The sequence below is a fragment of the Chiloscyllium plagiosum genome, chromosome 41, assembly GCF_004010195.1.
Source record: "Chiloscyllium plagiosum isolate BGI_BamShark_2017 chromosome 41, ASM401019v2, whole genome shotgun sequence".
Classification (NCBI taxonomy): domain Eukaryota; kingdom Metazoa; phylum Chordata; class Chondrichthyes; order Orectolobiformes; family Hemiscylliidae; genus Chiloscyllium; species Chiloscyllium plagiosum.
Genome location: NC_057750.1, coordinates 5,158,602 through 5,172,740, shown reverse-complemented (window position 1 = coordinate 5,172,740; position 14,139 = coordinate 5,158,602). Strand labels below are relative to the sequence as shown.

Here is a 14,139-nt window from a genome sequence, read left to right as displayed (position 1 = left end):
ACATTTAAAAGGCATCTGGATGGGTATATGAATAGGAAGGGTTTGGAGGGATATGGGACAAGTGCTGGCAAATGGGACTAGATTAGGTTGGATTATCTGGTCGGCATGGATGAGTTGGACTGAAGGGTCTGTTTCCGTGCTGTATATGTCTGTGATTCTATGACTAATTGTAACATTAAACAGGGCATTGGGCTGGTTACTTGAATAGCGACAATGTGCAGGATCCTGGGGAACAGGCAGGAAATTGAGGTATATTGCTTCAAAAGGAGCTGGTGCAGACATGATGACCTTCTTTTGCTCCATATCAATTCTGTGTTATTTATGTTCTCTTGGGGTTGTATGTCTCAGATGTTCCTGGTCCCATGAAGCAGCTGGTGGTGAAATGTACAGTCCCCTGGCACATACAGTGACATGAACCGGGTTAATAATTGGCCCCCATTCCTGTCCACATCCTCATTTCACAGTCTCACTTCCTCCTTTTCTAAAAAAACGGACTTTCCACGGTGTAGGTCGTTGGTTCTGCAATCCTCCATATCTGGAGTTAGCCACCGCAAACCAGAGTGAGATCCTGCTTCAGATTAAAGAACAAAACCTGACCTTTCCACTCAGTGAGTATTTTGGCCGTCGGTCTGAACGTATGAGTCTGTCACTCCTAACAGCTCTCGTGCATTTTCTGTCTCTCATGTTCTCCCTCACACACTCGACCTTGTGCATTCTCCCTTGTGTGTGCTCTCTCCCACATTTCCAAGACCTCTCTCTCTCTCACTCGATTCCTCATGTGCTGTTGCCCTCTCTCCCTCAGTCCCACAGCGTCCTACTTCCTGGGTCTCCCACTCCTTCGCTCGCTTGCTCTGTCCCGTCTTGCTCAGACACACTCACGTTCTCTCTCTCGCTCTCGTGCGCCCACCATCCCGCACTCCCCCCTCACCTGCTTTCCCTCTCTTCTGCACCCTTGGTCCTCCCCAACTCCCCTCCCACCCTCATCTCCCCTCACCCCATCTCTCCTCCCATCTCCCGCCCCCACCTCATGTCTCCCCATGGAGCATTCCAAAAAAACTCTACAGAGGCTGGTCTCCCATCACCAAGTCCCCCTTTATTTACCCATGGAGAGTCCCTGACACTGACCCAGCTCCCTCAGAACCAGCTCCCAGAGTGAACAAAACCCCTGACACTCCTGTTGGTATCTGTCAGCCAGGACTCCCTGATTACACCAGATTAACAGCCCCAATCAGGGCACTCAGATTCTCTGAGGTCCACCTGTCTGATCCTGCTCTGATCAGTACAGGTCCCACAGCCACTGGGTGAATGAATGTCCATTTAACAGTGAAATACAATAAAATACAGTGAACAGCTTTCACTAGTCGCCATAATACGGCGCCATTCTGGTAAGTTAAGAATAAGAGAAAATTAAAAGATAACACTGAAAGGGATATCTGTCTACATTCGAATGTTGACCCGGCTCTGCACCACCCACTGCATCAGTGGGCCCATCTAACGTCCACATTGCCCATCCTCAGGCGTCATCTTTCACCACTGGGCCTACCTCACTGACATCACCTCAGGACTCGCACTCCCCCTCCATTCTGGGCCTGCTCTCTCCTTCCGCGCTGGGCCACACAGGACCCACTCTCCCCAACCCACACTGGGCCGGCTCTCTCCCCCTCTGCGCTAAGCCCTCTCTCTCCTCCTCCATGCTGACCCCACTCTCCCCCTGGACTGGGGCCACTATCCCTCTGCGCGGGGCCCACTCTCCCCCTGCGCTGAGCCCACTCTCCCCCTGCGCTGGGCTCCCTCCCTCACCCCTGCGCTGGGCCTGCTCTCCCTCTGCACTGGGCCCCTCTCCCGCTGTGCTGTGCCCACTCTCCACTCTCCCCCTGCACTGGGCCACTCTCCCCCAGCACTGGGCTCCCTCTCCTCCTGCACTGGGCTCCCTCTCCCCTTGATCTGGGCCCACTCTCCCCCTGCACTGGGCTCCCTCTCCCCCAGCACTGGGCCACTCTCCCCCTGCACTGGGCTCCCTCACCCCCTGCACTGGGCTCCCTCTCCCCCTACACTGGGCTCCCTCACCCCCTGCGCTGGGCCTGCTCTCCCCCTGCACTGGGCCACTCTCCCCCTGCACTGGGCTCCCTCTCCCCCAGCACTGGGCCACTCTCCCCCTGCACTGGGCCACTCTCCCCCAGCACTGGGCTCCCTCTCCTCCTGCACTGGGCTCCCTCTCCCCTTGATCTGGGCCCACTCTTCCCCCATGGGCATGAGCCTAATTCTCAAGAGAGTCATAAACCGATGGAACGAACCTGTCCTGAGCGCACTGGAGGCTGGGGCGCTGAATCGTTTTGAGGCAGAGTTTGACGGATTCCTGACTAACTGAGACATCGAACACACACCGACAGGAAAGTAGTGGTGAGGCCTGGAGGGAGTGGCGCTACCACCTAGGGTCTGATACTCACTCATCCCCCGGCTCTCTATCAAGTCTGGAGCTGTTCCAGTTTTATTCTTAAAGCTACTTGTGTTTCAAACCCAAACACTCCGCACGCTCCTGGTGCCAGTATTTATCCGCCAACCTACATTCCCTGAAAACCCGTCACTTTGCAGTTTGTGGGAGCTTGCTGTGGGTGGTTTACTGCAAGCCCAACGTTTACGCTGGCAAGCAGACTTCAGAAGATCTGACGTCATTGGCTGTAGACCGCTTTGGGATGTGTTGGGGATCGAGTGGGAAGGAGCTGTGAGACTCTATCTCAGTCATCTCAGTGTGGGGTCACACGCTCTCGAGTCCTCATGGTGGGAAGATTGGTTTTATTCCAGTCGAATTTCATTTCTGTTTTGAATATCTCTTTACAGTTTGCAAAACCAGGGTTGCACAAGGATCCAGCTCTCATGATGTGAGTAACAGTAAATATCAGATTTATTTCAATCAAGAGATGTACTGTTGGGGAATTGGTTGAGAGGCTGACAGTGGAGACTGGGTTGGAAACGCAGGCTAATGCTGTGAGTTCAAATCCCACCGCAAAAACTCCGTGAAGGTATCAGGAATTGAAAGCTCGTCTCAACGATGGTGATTGTGTAACTAACATCGATAGTTGGATAAATGCTCCTGGTTTATTAATGTCCTTTAGGGAAGGGAATCTGCTGTCCTTATCTGGTCTGGTCTACATGTGACTCTATACCCACAGCACTGTAGCTGACTCTTTCTTGCCCTCTGAAGTGGCCCTGGTGAGACCAGCCTTGCCAATGATGCCCTTGTCAAATCCAAGTGCTTTTGGCACCTTATGAACAATAGTTAAGCTTGTGATTTAAGCGTTAAATCCAATAATATCCACCCTCACCCATGACTGAGGGCCCACCCTGAAGGAGGTCAAGCCATTACTCAGCATTGACAAAGGCCACTCACTCCATCACCTCTGTACTAACCCTTTGAAAGAGCCCTCTTTCTCTTCCCACACCAGTTGCTTTTTTCTCTTTCGTCTGTTTGAAATAGTTTTCTGATTCCCTTTTGGAAGTTGCTTTGGAATCTGCAAGGCCTTCCATTTCACGCCAGCACCCCCCCCCACTCCGTAAACAAACTCTCCTCATCTGCACCCTCTCCCCCGGCCCTTCCCTTTTTGCCAATTATCCTCAAACTCTGACAGTTTCCCAGCGTTTCTACTGAATCTCCCTGAATGATCGTATTTTCCTGACCCACTCCTTTCTGCTGTTCCAGCAGGATGACATTCTGTAAGCTCTCCCAAAGCCATGTCTCCTTTCGAAAATCACAAACCCAGGATTTTGTGGAATCCCTACATAGAGTCAGAGAGTCATCCAGCATGGAAACAGACCCTTTGGCCCAACCAGTCCATGCTGACCAGAATCCCAAACTAAACTGATCCCTTCTGCCTGCTCCTGGCCCTTATCCCTCCAAACCTTGCCCTATTCTTGTAGTTATCCAAATGTTGTAACACTACCCACATCCACCACTTCTTCAGAAAGTTCATTTTACACACGAACCATTCTTTGCGTAAAAAAAAGATACTGCCCCTTGTGTATTTTTAAAATCTCTCTCCTCTCACCTTAAAAAATGTGTCCCTAGTCTTGAAAGCCCCTATCATTTCACCTGATGACAGCGTAGCGCTCTGAAAGCTTGTGATTTTAAATAAACCCGTTGGACTATAATCTGGTGTCGTGTGACTTCTCAACTTGTCCACCCCAATCCAACACCAGCACCTCCCCATCTGAGGGAAAAGGCAACTGCCTTTACTGTATCTATGCCCCTCGTAATTTTATAAACTTCTATAAGGTTACCTCTTAACCTCCTACATTCCAGTGAAAAAATTCCCAACCTTTCTTTATAGCTCAAACCTTCCATAGATCCTGGTAAATCTCTTCTGAACCCTCTCCAGCTTCAATAATATCCTTCCTATAACAGGGAGACTAGAACTGGACACAGTACTTCAGAAAAGGCCTCACCTGTACAACCTCAACATGACGTCCCGACTCCTATACTAAGCACCCAGAGGGAACACACGCAGACACTGGGAGGACATGCTAACTCCACGGAGACAGTCGACGGAGGGTGGAATCGAATCGAAAAGTGTGGTGCTGGAAAAGCATGGCAGGTCAGGCAGCATCTGAGGAGCAGGAGAATCGATGCTTCAGGCATAAACTCTTCATTGGAAACGTTCCTGATGAAGGGCTGATGCTGTAACATTGATTCTCCTGCTCCTCGGATGCTGCCTGAGCTGCTGTGCTTTTCCATTGTCACACTTTTCGACTCTGACTCTCCAGCATCTTACTTTCTACTGGAGGGGAGAATCGAACCTGGGAACCTAGGGCGTTGTGAGGCAGCAGTGCTAACCACTGAGCCACCAGTCCTGAGGGAGGGCTGCACTACCAGAGGATCCATCTTGTGAATGAGATATTAAACCTGGGTCACGTTTCCCGTCCGGGTGGATCTGAAGGACCCCCTGCCCCCTCTCTGGTAGAGTTTCCCTTTGCACTGTGAGACTGAATCAGCACCTTGAGAGACAGGGCATCTGGTCGCTATCAGCGTGTGCTTTGTGGGATCTTGCTTTGTGCTAGAGTTGCCAGCGACTGCAGAAAAGAGGGCTCTGTTGAATGTGGCCCATTGGGAGGTCAGGAATGTCAGACTGTCCCCTTTTTATTTTTACGTTCCCTCTCTTCACAGATGGCTCTTATCTTCAACGAGGATGGTCTGAGGGACGTGACTCCACCCTGTGTCCTGCAGAGCTTCATCAACCACAACGCCATCCTCTACAAAATCTTTGTCATCGGCCAATCATATTTTGTCGCCAAGAGGCCCTCTCTGAGGAACTTTGCAGTCGGCCAATCAGGTGAGTGCTTTGCTGTGGGCTTCTGGGATGTCTGCACGGTGTTGATATTATACTCAGGGAGGCCATTTGGCCCACTGCACAGGGTCTATCCTCTAACACCTGCCTTCTCCTCACATCCTTGCAAGTCACTACAGTCCCTTCAGAACACAGGCTGCTCTCTCATCAGACAGAGGCAACTGGGGGGGGGGGGGGGGGGGGGGGTTAACCCGAGGGTCATCATGTCTCAGGCGAGGGGGAAGAGTTTGAGAAGGAGAATCCTTCATGGTAACCTCAGTCATGGTAGGAATTGAACCCATGCTGTTGATGTTACTCTATATTGCAAACCAGCCATCCAGCCAACTAAGCTAACCAACCCCTACCCATATGACCACCCAGTACCCTCTTGAATTGAAATAACGGGACATCGACAGGATGCAGAGGTGGGCTGAGAAGTGGCAGATGGAGTTCAACCTGGAAAAGTGTGAAATGATTCACTTTGGAAGGTTGAATTGGAATGCAGAATACAGGGTTAAAGGCAGGATTCTTGGCAATGTGGAGGAACAGAGGGATCTTGGGGTCCACATCCATAGATCCCTCAATTTTGCCACCCAAGTTTATTGTGTTGTTAAGAAGGCGTATGGTGTGTTGGCTTTCATTAGCAGGCGGATTGAGTTTAAGAACCACGAGGTTGTGCTGCAGCTCCGTAGAGCTCTGGTTAGACCACACTTGGAATATTGTGTTCAGTTCTGGTCGCCTCATTATAGGAAGGATGTGGAAACTTTAGATAGAGTGCAGAGGAAATTTACTGGGATGCTGCCTGGACTTGAGGGCACGTCTTATGAAGAAAGGTTGAGGGATCTTGGGCTTTTCTCATTGAAGTGAAGAAGGATGAGAGGTGACTTGATAGAGATGTACAAGGTAATGAGAGGGATAGATAGAGTGGATAGCCAGAGACTTTTCCCCAGGGCAGAAACAGCTATCCTGAGGGGGCATAATTTTAAGGTGATTGGAGGAAGGTTTAGAGGAGATGTCAGAGGTAGGCTCTTTATACAGAGAGTGGTGGGTGTGTGGAATGCACTACCAGCAGTGGGAGTAGAGTCAGACATATTAGGGACATTTAAGCGACTCTTGGACAGGCACATGGATGATAATAAATTGAAAGGTATATAGGTTAGTCTGATCTTAGTAGGATAGAAGGTCGACACAACATCGAGGGCTAAAGGGCCTGTACTGTGCTGTGCTGTTCTATGTTCTAACACCACCAAGGCCAGTATACCATCATCCTTTATTCACACGTGGAGAGTCCCTGACACTGACCCAGCTCCCTCAGAGCCAGCTCTCAGAGTGAACCGAACCTCTGACACTCCTGTTTATTTATTTATCTTTTTCTTTTTTTTTCACTACCGCCTAAGTGCGGTAGTGCTTATTTTATCCCCAGCACCCATGGTGTGTGTGTGCAGGTGTGAGACACAGTGAAAGACACAAAGTGCACGAATCTTTATTCAAATTCCACCACCAGGAAGATAGGAAAACACCCGGGTGGCCAGTGACAAACACTGCCCTTCACAACGGACAGAATCTCCTGTTTATTTTTTTTTCTTTTTTTTTGAAAACTCTGTACCCAGAGACGGTGTAGTATGTGAAACCTGTTGGCACCATGAGTACTTGAGGTGAAAAGCAGTTACGGGCAGCTCAGTAAGTACATGAGGGAGAATAGATGGAATTAAAGATATGAGAGGAGACTCACATGAAACACAAAGACCAGCATAGACCACTTGGACAGACTGCTTGTTTTGGTGTTGTGAATTTGCTGTCATTCTATGTAGGTATCTATTTTCTTGTGACATTGGATTCTGGGAATGATTTTAAGGTTGAGCTATCGGGAGAGGTTGAACAGTCTGGGGCTATTTTCTCTGAAGTGTCAGAGGTCGAGGGCTGACTTTATAAAGGTTTATAAAAACATGAGGCATGTGGATAGAGTGAACGGTCAAGGTCTTTTTCCCGGGTAAGGAGTCCAAAAGTAGAAAGCATAGAGGTAAGGTGAGAGGGGAAAAATTTTAAAAGGCCTTAGGGGCAATTTTCTTTACACAGAGGGTGGTGCGTGTATGGAATGAACTGCCAGAGGAAGTGGTGGAGGCTGGTACAATTACAAGATTTAAAAGGCATCTGGATGGGTATATGAATAGGAAGGGTTTAGAGGGATATGGGCCAGGTGCTGGCAAATGGGACGAGGTTAATTTAAGATATCTGGCATGGACGAATTGGACCGAAGGGTCTGTTTCTATGCTGTACATCTCAATGACTTGTCCCAACATCCTCTTCTGTGGCTCATCTGCTTTTGTGAAGCACCATGGGACACTACAGGGGCTAAATAAATGCAAATAGAGGTGACATTTGTGTGGGAGGGGGCCGGGTGGGGAACAATTGTAGGTGGAAGAGAGAGAGGGTGCGTGCGGGAGTTTGATGGATACTGTCTTTTCAGATCAGAAGACGATATTCTTCAACAGCCATGAAGTCTCGAAGCCAGAATCCTGTTCACATTTAACGGAGGTAAGTCCTCTTGCAGACTGTATTTTCAAATCCCTCGGTGGCTTCACCATCCAGCTCTCTCTCTCAAATCGCTCCCTCCAGCCCGCAATTTCACCGGGTCTCTCCCATTCTGACCGCTTGCGTCTACCCCAATTGTAATCGCTCCACCATGGATAGCCAGACCCTCTGCTAGCTGGGTCCCAAGCTCTGAAATTCTCTCCACATTTCACCGTGGCCAAACCTCATCTGTTTCTCAACTATCCCCCCCCCTCCCCCTCCCCCTCCCAAAACACGGCATTCCCATCTGGTTGACATGAACAGTGCATTTTAGTTCCTGAACAGCTGCGGTCTTGAAAGGGTTCAGAAAGGAGTTATAAGGATGTTGCCAGGGTTGGATTAGATTACATACAGTGTGGAAACAGGCCCTCCGGCCCAACAAGTCCACACCAACCCTCCGAAGCATAACCAACCCAGACCCATTCCCCTTCACCTAACACATGGCCAATTCACCTGACCTGCACATCTTTGTGAGTGTGGGAGGAAACCGGAGCACCCGGAGGAAACCCACGCAGACACGGGGAGAATGTGCAAATTCCACACGGTCAGTCGCCTGAGGCGGGAATTGAACCCGGGTCTCTGATGCTGTAAGGCAGCAGTGCTAACCACAGTGCCACCGTGCCAAGCTACAGGGAGAGGCTGAATAGGCCGGGGCTGTTATTCATGGAGCATTGGAGGCTGAGGGGTGACCTTATAGAGGTTTATAATATCATGAGGGGCATGGATAGGATAAATAGACAAGGTCAATTTCCTGGGGTGGGGGAGTCCAGAACTAGAGGGCATAGGTTTAGGGTGAGAGAGGAAAGATATAAAAGGAACCTAAGGTGCAGCGTTTCCACACAGAGAATTGTGCGTGTACGGAATGAGCTGCCAGAGGAAGTGGTGGAGGCTGGTACAATTACAACATTTAAAAGACATAGGGATGAGTATATGAATAGGAAGGGTTTGGAGGGATATGGGCCAGGTGCTGGCAAATGGGGCTAGATTAATCTAGAACATCTGGTCGGCATGGACAGTTCGGACCGAAGGGTCGGTTTCCGTGCTGGATGACTCTCTGACCTGATTAGGGATTTCAGTAAAGTGGATGGATTGGAGAAGCTGAGACTGGGCCCCTTGAGGAAGCAAGGCCGAGATGAGATTTTGAGAGATGTCCAAAACTTTTAAGGACTTTGTACAATGTTTTATTAAAACTCGACCGGGGGCTGTGTTTATTTCCCATCCCCACAGTCAATGACATTGCTGAGGATCTGTCGTCACACGCAGGCCCAGACCGGGTAAGGATGCCAAATCTCCCTCCCTAAACGAGCGTGAGTGAACCAGATGGGGGTTTAAAACAATCAACTTTTAATTTCAGATTTTCACCAAATTCGAATTTCACCTCAGCTTTGGTGGGATTTGAACTCATGTTCCCAAAATATCGTCCTCATTTTCTGGATGACTAACCCAGTGATAGTAACACTTCCACCCCATCAGAGATGAGGTAGGGAGCAGTGATAGAGCTATAGAAGTGAGAGTGACTGTGACCCAGTGGGGGAGTGTGGAACCAGGATAAGGAGGGTCAGTGGGAAGTGGGGGACTGGAGGTGAGTGTTGGACGAGAGGGAGGTGCGAGGGGAGATGTGCTTGGACAGCACCTCAGTCTCAGCTATGTTTTGTTCCATCGCCTCAGAGAGGGGAAGGGGATCGCCTTCCGAGTGGACCGTCTGACAGAATCATCCAGTTCATCAGCCAAGGCCTTCAGGCAGCTCTGGGCTTGTCGCTGTTCGGGGTGGATGTGATTGTGGACAATAAAACCAGCAAACTCGCACTGATTGATATCAACGCATTTCCAGGTCGGTCAGAGTCACACTCCTGCTTTCGCTCCTCATCTGCAGCCCGGTATTGAATTCTTTTTGGTAACTCTCACTCTTTTTGGGATCTGTCTATACATTAAATGTGCTTTATCAGTTCTTTTCTAATTCACTCACGGGATCAGGGCACCGTTGTCCAGACCAGCAGTTACAGTCGGTTCTGACACGACGCAATAGTTCCATCCTTGCGTTATAAGTAAATCGCGCAATAGCTGTGCCATTTAAGATAATGAGACCGGAATTGCATTATAGCCAAAACAGGTAAGGGGAAAGTTCACGTTCTACAAATAATGGTCTAAATTCTTCAATCAAATTAAAGCCAATTTGCACTGAAGAAATGTACGTTATAGTAAAACCAACTGTATTGTCCGTCCCTAATTGCCCAGAGGGAAGCTGAGAGTCAACCCCATTGCTGTGGGTCTGGAGTCACATGTAGGCCAGACTAGGTAAAGATGGCCGTTTCATTCCCTAACCGACATTAGTGAACCAGATGGGCTTTTCCAACAATCAACAATAGATCCACAGTCATCATTAGACTTTAAATTCCAGCCTTTCCATCACTAAACTCAAACTCTATCATAGCAGGATTTGAACGCTAGTCCCCGCATTAATAGCCCAGTGATAATACCATTAAGCCATGACCTCAATTTATAAATGCGGTTTTAGATTAGATTCCCTACAGTGTGGAAACAGGCCCTTCGGCCCAACCAGTCCACACAGACCCTCCAAAGAGCAACCCACCCAGACCCATTTTCCTCTGACTAATGCACCTAACACTATGGGCAATTTAGCATGGCCAATCCACCCTGACCTGCACATCTTTGGACTGTGGGAGGAAACCAGAGCACCCGGAAGAAACCCACGCAGACACGGGGAGAATGTGCAAACTCCACACAGACAGTCACCCAAGGCTGGAATCGAACCTGGGTCCCTGGTGCTGTGAGGCAGCAGTACTAACCACTGAGCTACTGTTTGTTGTTTTATGATCTCTCTCCTAATCAGAGCTGAATAATTTAAATGTAAACTTTTAATTTGCACAGCACCTTTCACACCGTCATGGTTTTGCAATCAATGACAGTTTTTTTTTGAAGTGTGGTTCCCTGCTGTAACATGAGCAGATGATTATACATAGCAAGATCCCATAGACAGCATTGCAATAATCAGTTGCAGTGATGGTTGTAGAACATTAACATCCTGGCCTGAGAGAGATTACTCTCACTCTGCACTGAAGTGCAGGCCACAGGATCTTTAACAACAATCCTCAGTGTAGTGTTGCAGCTAAGAGATAGCACCTATGACAGTGCGGCACTCCCTCAGCACTGACCCTCCGACAGTGCGGCACTCCCTCAGCACTTTCTCCGACAGTGCAGCACTCCCTCAGTGCTGACCATCCAACAGTGCCCACTCCCTCAGCACTGACCATCCAACAGTGCCCGCTCCCTCAGCACTGACCCTCCAACAGTGCGGTACTCCCTCAGCACTGACCCTCCGATAGTGCCTGCTCCCTCAGCACTGACCCTCCGACAGTGCAGCACTCCACTAGCACTGATTCTCTGACAGTGCCCACTCCCTCAGCACTGACCATCCAACAGTGCCCGCTCCCTCAGCACTGACCCTCCAACAGTACGGTACTCCCTCAGCACTGACCCTCTGATAGTGCCTGCTCCCTCAGCACTGACCCTCCGATAGTGCCTGCTCCCTCAGCACTGACCCTCCGACAGTGCAGCACTCCCCTAGCACTGATTCTCTGACAGTGCTCACTCCCTCAGCACTGACCCTCCGATAGTGTGGCGCTCCCCCGCACTGACCCTCTGACAGTGCCCACTCCCTCAGCACTGACTCTCCGACTGTGCGGCGCTCCCTCAGCACTGACCCTTTGACAGTGCCTGCTCCTTTAGCACTGACCCTCCGACAGTGCCCGCACCCTCAGCATCGACCCTCCGACTGTGCAGCACTCCCTCAGCACTGACCCTCCGACAGTGCCTGCTCCCTCAGCACTGACCCTCCAATAATGCCTGCTCCCTCAGCACTGACCCTCCAATAGTGCCTGCTCCCTCAGCACTGACCCTCCGACAGTGCCTGCTCCCTCAGCACTGACCCTCCAATAGTGCCTGCTCTCTCAGCACTGAACCTCCGACAGTGCGGCACTCCCTCAGCACTGACCCTCCGACAGTGCCTGCTCCCTCAGAACTGACCCTCCGACAGTGCCCGCTCCCTCAGGGCTGACCCTCCGATAGTGCCCACTCTCTCAGCACTGACCCTCCGACAGTGCCTGCTCCCTCAGCACTGACCCTCCAATAATGCCTACTCTCTCAGCACTGACCCTCCGACAGTGCCTGCTCCCTCAGCACTGACCCTCCGACAGTGCCCGCTCCCTCAGGGCTGACCCTCCGATAGTGCCCACTCTCTCAGCACTGACCCTCCGACTGTGCCAGCTTCCTCAATGCTGACCCTTCGACAGTGCCTGCTCCCTCAGCACTGACCCTCTGACAGTGCCTGCTCCCTCAGCACTGACCCTCCGACAGTACCCGCTCCCTCAGCACTGACCCTCTGACAGTGCCTGCTCCCTCAGCACTGACCCTCCGACAATACCCGCTCCCTCAGCACTGACCCTCTGACCCCTGCTTCCACCCTTTAAATAGGACTTTAAGTCAAGGCATGTCCTTGTTCTCAGCTGCATTTGTACAAGTCCTAGGGCTCTGTCCCGAACAGAATCCTCCTTTTCTCTGCAGCCTATATTTACTCTTCACATTCGGAGTTGGTTCGCCCCTGCTTGTTTCTGGAATCTTGCTGTGTGGGTTTGACTGCCAAGTTTAGTTCTGTGCTCTCTGAGTATTGCAAATCATTAATTGGTTCTGAGGCAACTGGGGAAATCCTGTGACGTTAAGGAGCTTATCTTGTTAAGGTGTGCTGCTATTTGTATGAGGTAACTCATGACTGTAACACTCGTGCTAATACTTCAGTGGTGCTGTAAGTTCCAGTGTCTCAGATTGCAAACAGCCAGACCAAAACTGCTCCCTGCACTCATGAGCTAGAGTCAAAGGTCATTGGTACTAGTCAGTGCCAGAATCCAACTCAAGGAGCTGTCACTTCCTGTAACTAATCGTCCTTTATTTTACAGAAGTATTAAGACAGTCATTCTGAGGATGTGGGCCAGCATTTATTACCTCATCCCTAATTGCCTCTGGAGGAGGTGATGGTGAGGCTTCCTTCATGAACCGTCCTGATCCCCAGAGTGTAAAAGCACCCACAGGACTGTTAGGGAGTGGGGCTCCATGGATTTCCACCCAGCGACACTAAAGGGTATTGCCCCAATGATGCCAATCATAGAATCCCCACCCCCAGTGTAGAAGGAGGACTGGGAGAGGGAGGGGGCGCAGAGAGAGGAGAGAAGGAGAGCACGAGATGGAGGGGGAGGGGGGGACTTCTCCAACTGTTGTATGACCTTGGTGGACTGAGACATGAAGCCCAGGATTCCCACTTCCCTTTCCAGTGGTTTCAGACCCACACTTCTGTATTCACTGTTACACAACAGGCTCCAAACTTCCATCTTGCCGGTTCATATTTCCAAATAAAATAGACGTAGACCCAACACGGATCTTTGAAAGAACAATTAGTCTTGCCCCCTTGGTCTTATCCTCCCCCACACCCTGCCCAACATTGCTCTGCGATTTCCCCTCCCACTTCACGTATTTATCTGTTTCCCTTTTTGAGGTTTTATGATCGAATCCGATCCCACTGCCCTTTCAGATCTTCCCGAGCTAGTTGCCTGAGGCTGGGTGGGATTAGTTGATGACTTGGTCCTCGGTCGATGCTGCTCGAAATGTTTCCCACCGTGACCTCCCTCCATTCTCGAGGCTTGAACATCGGTGGGACCCTTCAGTGGGAGTGGAGAGGGTAGGGTGGCGTAGGCCAGTCAGCACCCCACTTGGGGGGTCTCAACCTCCTCTTGGGAAAGCCCACCCTAAGGATATTTTGTTGAATATTTGGGTTCTATAAAGCTCAGGCCCTGGTGATTATTCCTGGTTTAGGGATGATATTACCACAAAGGGAGTGCACTTAAAGTCCACATGTCCCTGGGAATGGTGAGACTGTCCTGTCAAGAGAGATCACAGGCTTATTACAGCTCAGGAGGAGCCCATTCGGCCTAACGTGCCGGTACTAGGAGACAATGCAGCTCCTTTTAACAGAGTTCTGCCGTCCTCGGATTTGTTTTCAAAAGTGTTGCACGAGACAGAGTTGCCGAGACGTCTGGTTTGGTTGGGTTTTAGGGTCAATGTGATTATAGCTAGTAGACACTGCCTCAGGCAGAATGCTTTCAAAGTTTTGAAAAAAAAATGTACAATGAAAGGGGAGTGGCCAGTTCTCCCAGCTCAGCTTTTCTGTGGTTTGGATTTTAGA

General features: G+C 50.3%; 1 protein-coding gene across 3 annotated transcripts in view; it reads left to right on the top strand.

Annotated features, from left to right (window-relative positions):
• The window catches only part of LOC122542774 (inositol-tetrakisphosphate 1-kinase-like), a 46,282-nt gene that overhangs the window by 29,116 nt on the left and 3,027 nt on the right, over positions 1–14,139 (top strand). For 2 of the 3 annotated variants that reach the window (XM_043680805.1, XM_043680807.1), the window contains 5 exons: positions 510–608; positions 2,839–2,879; positions 5,159–5,324; positions 7,786–7,853; positions 9,558–9,720. In XM_043680805.1, the coding sequence (XP_043536740.1) occupies positions 510–608; positions 2,839–2,879; positions 5,159–5,324; positions 7,786–7,853; positions 9,558–9,720 (537 nt within the window). The remainder of the gene's footprint in view (positions 1–509; positions 609–2,838; positions 2,880–5,158; positions 5,325–7,785; positions 7,854–9,557; positions 9,721–14,139) is intronic. The other variant, XM_043680806.1, reaches the window with a different exon arrangement.